This window comes from Linepithema humile, chromosome 7 (genome assembly GCF_040581485.1).
Source record: "Linepithema humile isolate Giens D197 chromosome 7, Lhum_UNIL_v1.0, whole genome shotgun sequence".
Lineage (NCBI taxonomy): Eukaryota > Metazoa > Arthropoda > Insecta > Hymenoptera > Formicidae > Linepithema > Linepithema humile.
In genome coordinates, this window is record NC_090134.1 from 12,824,014 (window position 1) to 12,831,252 (window position 7,239).

Here is a 7,239-nt window from a genome sequence, read left to right on the forward strand (position 1 = left end):
ACGATATTTTTTTATTTATTGCTATTATTTTTTCATATGTGGAAATCTGAATTATTATAGAAGGAAGACGAAAGAAATAATTTTATAATTTAATTAATTATTCATTATTAGTTTTATTAATTATTTAAACATACTTCATTAACATTTTGAAAAATAGTTCTACTTTCTTTTAAACGCGATGCAAACCATGCATATTGTATCATATCATTAAATATAAATTAATTAAATTATAAAATTATTTAATTATAAAATTATTTCTTTCGTCTTTCTTCTATAATAATTCGGATTGCACAACTGTTGTGTATGTTTTCTCAACACTCGACGTTGATTTGTTGGCTTTAAAACAGCGCTTGGAATTAGTTGCACATTTCGGGCCGATTCCCGAGACGATGCCTCTTGTTCCTCCACTACCGTCCGGCCGCTGGCGACCGAGCCGCCGATAGCTCTGGCTCAGGAGCGTTTTATATAAGAAATAGGCTGAGTTGTTGAGGCATCTCTCAGGAAATCGTAACATTTTCTTCGCTACATCAATAATGTTTATTTTTATTAATAATTAAATATATATACATATATATATATAATGTATTAATAAAAATAAACATTATTTATGTAGCGAAGAAAATGTTACGATTTTCTGAGAGGGCCTCAACAACCCAACCTATTTCTTATATAAAACGCTCCTGAGCCAGAGCTATCGGCGGCTCAATTGCCAGCGGCCGGGCCACTGATGCGATATTGACCACCGCGGTCCCGGTCCGCTGCCTCACACAACCTCACAGAAGCGTACGTCACGAATCCGTGTGCCACACGGATACGTGACGTACGCTTCTGTGAGGTTGTGTGAGGCAGCGGACCGGGACCGCGGTGAACGATATCGCATCGATATCGAATTTGCGCATGCGCGAAAACCCCAACCGTTTAAGAACACTGGTGTCATGGCCTCTTGTGACAGAGCAGATCAGAGTGCCACATGTTTAGTTAGAAGAAAGAAGACAGTACCAAGAAATAAATCAAGAAGAATTAATTAATTAAATGATCAGAGTTCATCAAGTTCAATTATCGAACAGAACGAATTGAACTTCTGTTTTAAAAAAGTAAGTAGTGTATTTTTTTACTAAAAGCTATTAGTTATTTTTTTCTCTTCTTTTATATCTTAGAATTGTAAGTCAAATATAACGTATAAAATATACACGTGGAAATGCGTTGAAAGGTATTCTCAGGTATTTTTTCTATATTATGTTATATAATTATGTTACATTGAATTATTTATAATGTCAAGTTAATTTTATGGGACTGAAATGTGGAATATAATCAAATAATTCACAAGGTGAAGTGACGAAGGAATTATCATAAAATCTATTGTATTTCAAAGAAATACAACAGGAATGCGGATTAAAAAATTTATTTGCACTTATGGTGTTAATTTTTTGGTTACATAAGTAAACTGTCGAAAATTAATAAACCTTTACAATATATAATACGATGGAATAGATACAGTAGAAATACAGTTGATAGATATATTGTATTTCAAAGAAATATAATAGATTTTATGATACTTTTTTCCTCATTTCACATTATTAACTTTGTCTAAATTGTATTTGGGCGTTGATGGATTCTAAAATTTTCAAATAAATATTCACAATTTATTATTAAAGCTAAAAAACTAGAGCCAAAAGCAGAATCTTTGTGCTCGGATCTAACGTTTACAATAGTATAAACTCGAAAACAAACGTTTTGGCCTTGGGTTTAGGCCATCGTCAGTGTGAAAAGATAACATTAAAAACATCAAAAATGAATATAATCAATCTTCAAATTTAACGCTACTTGATTCTAACAATTTTAATAAAAACGCAATAACATGGTTCTTAGTAGTAGTAGTAGTAGTAGTGTCTTTATTTTCCCCTTGGGGTTAATCCTCAATACACATTTACTTAAACCTAACTTATAACTATCCTTACAATTATTCTTAACTCTAACCTTATTACTAAACCTACTTAAGACTATCCTTAAAATTATCTTATACTACTCCTGCCCTTATCCTCCCGACTGCGAGATCCGGGTCTAGACGCCCTGCCGTCCAACATGCTTTCATCCGGCTGCGCCCTTTCCCTTTTCCCTTCTACCTATACACACACACACACGCTCGCAAAGGTGACTTCCGTTTCCTCTCGCCTTTCTTATCTCCATCTTTTATTCCCGTTCCTTCCCCGACTCTCTCTCTCTCTCTCTCTCTCTCTCTCTCTCTCTCTCTCTCTCTCTCTCTCTCTCTCTCTCTCTCTCTCTCTCTCTCTCTCTCTCTCTCTCTCTCTCTCTCTCTCTCTCTCTCTCTCTCTCTCTCTCTCTCTCTCTCTCTCTCTCTCTCTCTCTCTCTCTCTCTCTCTCTCTCTCTCTCTCTCTCTCTCTCTCTCTCTCTCTCTCTCTCTCTCTCTCTCTCTCTCTCTCTCTCTCTCTCTCTCTCTCTCTCTCTCTCTCTCTCTCTCTCTCTCTCTCTCTCTCTCTCTCTCTCTCTCTCTCTCTCTCTCTCTCTCTCTCTCTCTCTCTCTCTCTCTCTCTCTCTCTCTCTCTCTCTCTCTCTCTCTCTCTCTCTCTCTCTCTCTCTCTCTCCCTCCCTCTCTCTCTCTCTCACTCTCTCTCCCTTCCCCCCTTCCCCTCTTCCTCTCCCCCTCTCTCCCTCCCACTCTCCTCCCTTTTCCTCTCCTCCTCTATCTCTCTCATCCACCATTCTCCCTCCCCCTCTTCTCCCAAAATCTTTCCCACTTGTTCCTGCCAACTTCCTCCTCCCTCCTTCCATTCCCTGCAACTCTCCCACGCATGCTCCCATGTCTCCTCCTCCGTTCCACATAACCTGCATTTCCTCTTCTCCTCCGTCTCCCAGTACCTTCCCTCTTTCATTTCACTTCCCAACCTAAACCTCGCCACTCTCCTCCATCTACTCTCTCCCCACCCCTTTTTAAGATAACCCGGTACCCCCTCTCCTATCACCTTTCCATACCATCTATTGTATCTTGATCCTCCTATCTTTTCCTCTCTTTCTCTCTCCTGTATCTCCCTGTCCTTTTTTCTAATCTCCCCATATTCTAAATCCTCTTTTTCCCTCCTTCCCTCCTCCTCCTCCGTCTCTATTCCCCTTTCCTCGAAGAACTTTCTCTTCTCTCCCTCCCATTCTGAGTTTGCCCTTCCCTTTCCTACTCTTTCCCTCATCTCCCCCCAGCACCTTCTCGCCAGCTCACTCCCCTTCCCCCCTTCCAGTCTTCTCTCAAAATCCCACGCCCTTTTCCCTGCTCTTCCTCTCAATTTTTCCCTCTTCAACTCCTCCCTTATCATATATCCCGGCGTTCTTCCGTCTACCCCCAACACCCACTTCATGTATCTCTCCTCCAATTTCTCCATCTTCTTTCTTTCTTTCCACCCCCATATTTCCGCTCCGTATCCCATCACCGTCCATACCAATCTGTCGAAAAGCCACATTCTCCTCCCCCAATCCTTCCCAAACCTTCTCTTACCTATCCCCCACACCTGCCCCATTATAGCCGCTGCCCTCTTTACTCTTTCTCTTACATGCTCTTCCTGTTTTCCGTTCCTCTTCAGCGTATATCCTAAATATCTGAATTCCTTTACCTCTTCTATCACCTTCCCTCTCCACCTCCATACTTTCTTCCCCATCCTTCCTCCCCCCTTTCTAAACCTCAGAATCTTAGTCTTACCTAAATTTAGCTCCAGCCTCTTCCTTTCCAAATACCCCTCCAGCCTCTCTATCATACTCCCCATCTCCTCCTCATTCTCCGCTATCATGACTATGTCGTCCGCGTAAGCTAAGGTGTGTACTCTCCCTTCCCCCAACCTCACCCCTCCCCATCTGATCTTTCCCATCTCCTCCTCCAAATCCGCCGTTACCACATTAAAAAGTAGCGGGCTAAGTGGGCACCCCTGTCTCACCCCTCTTGCCGTCCAGAATGCCTCCCCCATTTCCCCTCCTACCCTTACCCTACTCCTCGTTTCCCTCATAATCTCCTCCACTCTCACTACCAATCCCTCTCTTATCCCACGCTCCCTCATCGCCTCCACCAAAACTCCCCTCTCCACTGAGTCAAACGCCGCCTTCAGATCGACAAACATTGCCACCATCCTTCCCTTCTTCTTTCCCAATTGCTTATTTACCAGATAATTTAACACATATATATTGTCGATCGTCCCCATTCCTCTCCTGAAGCCCGTCTGATTGTGCGGCATTATTCCCCTACTCTCTATCTCCTCTCTCACTCTCTCCGCCAACACCATCACATACACCTTATACAAGGTCGGCATCATCGTCACCCCCCTATATTCCTCCACCTTCTCTCCCTCCCCCTTTTTCATTATCGGCACTATTACCCCCTCTTTCCAATTTTCCGGCCATCCCTCCCCTTTCCAAACCCTATTGCAAAATCCCCATACCCACTCCTCCAGTTCTTCCCCTCCATACTTCCATACCTCCGCTGGTATCTCATCAATCCCCGCCGCCTTTCCGTCTCTTATCGTTCTCAATGCTCTCCTTATCTCCTCCCTATCTATCTCCTCCTCCTCCTTTCCCTCCCCCTGTCCACTCCTCTCCCCCCCTCTAACCACCCTCCCTTCCACTCCCCCTAATATCCTCATAAAATGCTCCTTCCAATCTAGCATCCCTATTCCCTCATTTACTCTCTTCCTCCTCCTCCTCTCCCTATTTACAATCTCCCACACCTCACTCTCTCTTCTCGCCTCTTCCGCTCGTCTTTCCCATCTTCTGTTCTCCTCCTCTTTCTTCCTTTCACACAGTTTCCCATATTCCCGCTTCTCCCTTTTATACCTCTCTCCCTCCCCCCCTTTCCTCCTCCAATCTCTTAATTCCTTCCTTACCCGCTTCTTTTCTCTTACACATTCCTCATCCCACCATCCTTTTCTTCTCTCTTCCCCCTTTCCCAATTCCTCTTCCGTCTCCTTCAACGCCCTCTTTATCCTGCTCTCCAAACTATCCCACTCCTCTCCCATCCCCTTCCCTTCTATCCGTATCCTTCCCATTTTTTCCGCAAACTTCTCTCTCCCTTCACGATCCCATATCCCCCTTCTGCCCCTACCCCCTTCTTCCCTCCCTTTCTTCCTCTTCACCTCCCCCCTTACCCATAACTCTACCGGGTGGTGATCCGAGTCCACCCTGTCTCCTACCCTCATCTCCTCTAACCTGTCCCTTATCTCCCCTTCCCCTATTATATAATCGATTACTGTGTTTCCCCTCCCTCCTGTGAATGTATACTCCCCCTCCCAGTCCCCTCTTATACTCCCATTAAAGATCTCCCACCCTCTTTCCTCTATATATTCCAGCAGCTTCCTCCCCTCTCTATTTATCTTCTTGTCTTTCGATCGCCTTTTTCCCGTCTCCCCCTCCTCCTCCTCTTCTTCCCCTCTCACCCCTCCCTCCTCTCTTCCCGTTCTTGCATTAAAATCCCCCCCTATTATCTCCCTCACTCCCCCCTCTTTCTCCTCTACCCATTCTTCCATCCCCTGCAACGTCCTTTCTATTCCATCCCCCGCGTATACCCCTATTATCCTCCACCTCTCCCTACCTACTTTCACTCTCCCTACTACCATCCCATCCTTTTCTACCTCTATTTTTGACCCCTTCTCCCACAATTCCTTTCTGATTCCCATCACCATTCTCCCCATCCCCCTTCCTTTTTTGCATCTCTTCTTCGCTAACTGTACCCCCCACTTAAATCCTTTTGGCAGCTTTTCTTTTATTCTGCTCCATCCCTTCTCATCCAACCACGTCTCTGAGAGAATCATCACGTCCCACTCCTCTATGCTCCTCCAAAAATCCATGTCCTTCCTTCCCATCCCCGCAACATTCCAGAACGCCACCTTCCACCCTTTCCACCCTTTTTTTACTTCCTTCTGCCCTTCCCTTTCTTTTTTCCCTCCCCCCTCTCCTACCTCCTCTCCTCCTTCTTTCCTCCTCCTCCGTCTTCCCCCTGTCCCCCCTGTCTTATGTTTCCCTTCCCATCTCTCAGCACTTCCTCCTCCTCGTCCCACCTCCACCATTGTTCATCAATCCTAACCTTGCCGTATCCTATCCACACCTTTCTCCCTTCCCTTTCCTCCTTCCGTGCTACTTCCTCCAGCCTCCATCTCATCCTTCTTTCCCCCCATGTCCAGTCTTCCAATATCCTTTCTCTCCTGCCCTTCAACATTCCTTTCTTCGCCCACACTTCCCTTCTCTGCTCCTCATTCCCCAACTTAACCAAAAGCATTTCCCTTCCTTTTCCGCCCTCTCCTCCTAATCCCTTAATTTCTTTGATCTCTACCTTTACCCCCACGGCTCTAAATATCTCCTCCACCGCCTCTTTCTTCATCCCCTCCTTCACCTCTACCCCTTTAATCAATATATTTTTCCTCCTCTCCTCTCTCTCCTTCATCTCTATCCTTCTTTCTACTTTTTTTAGTCTGTCCTTTGTTTCCCCCTCGCTCTCTCTCCCCTCTCTCCTTCCCTCTTCTCCCTTTTCCGCCTTCCTCCCCTCTATTCTTTCCACTTTTTCCTCCAGTCCTTCTATACTTTTTTTCATGACCTCCCTTTCCTCCTTCCACCTCCTCTCTCTCTCTCTAAATTCTCTTCTCATTTCCTCCATTTCCTCCCTTACCATCCTTCCATTGTCTTTAATCCCTTCTTTCACCTCCTCCTTCATCGCCCTTAATTCTTCCCTCCATCCCTTTACCCCTCTCATTTCCTCCATTACCTCCTCCATTTCCTTTTTCCACTTCCTGATCAACTCCTCTAGACCCTCTGCCCCTCCTTCCCTCTGTCCCTCTGTCTCTCCCCCTCCTTCCCCCTCCATTTTCCCTGGCGATCTCTGCGTTTTCCTACTCTTCCTAAATCCCTCCTCCTCCTCCTCCTTCCTTCTCTCCCCTGATTTTTCCCTCTTCCTCTTAAACATTTCCTCAACATTCCCCAGGCTCATGCATCTTTCCCTTGCCTTCCTCTTTTCTATCCCGCCAGATCGCGCCTTACCATCCATCCCTGCCCACTCGCACCACCTCTTCCTCTCTTTACACGCCGTAGTCTATGCCAGCCCACCTGCCCACCTGTCACTCTATACTCTGGGCCCTTTTTCCCTTCTATCCTGCCCTTCCCTATGCCCACCTCATTCACACGCTCTCACTCACACCTCCACTCTCTCCTCCACACACTCCTACCTTTCCTCTCCTTCCACACACTCTCTCCTTTCCGTC

At 45.4% G+C, this 7,239-nt stretch overlaps 1 protein-coding gene across 1 annotated transcript; it reads right to left on the bottom strand.

The window, feature by feature from the left end:
- Positions 1–5,942: 5,942 nt before the first annotated feature.
- On the bottom strand, positions 5,943–7,025 carry LOC137001194 (uncharacterized protein PF3D7_1120000-like). Its single transcript, XM_067359571.1, has one exon. It carries the CDS (start codon positions 7,023–7,025, stop codon positions 5,943–5,945), a length of 1,083 nt encoding a protein of 360 aa, XP_067215672.1.
- Between the last annotated feature and the right edge of the window lie 214 nt (positions 7,026–7,239).

Bases quoted from the DNA above. Each gene is read 5' to 3' on its own strand.
- LOC137001194 (XM_067359571.1), bottom strand. From the start codon at position 7,025: ATGGATGGTAAGGCGCGATCTGGCGGGATAGAAAAGAGGAAGGCAAGG.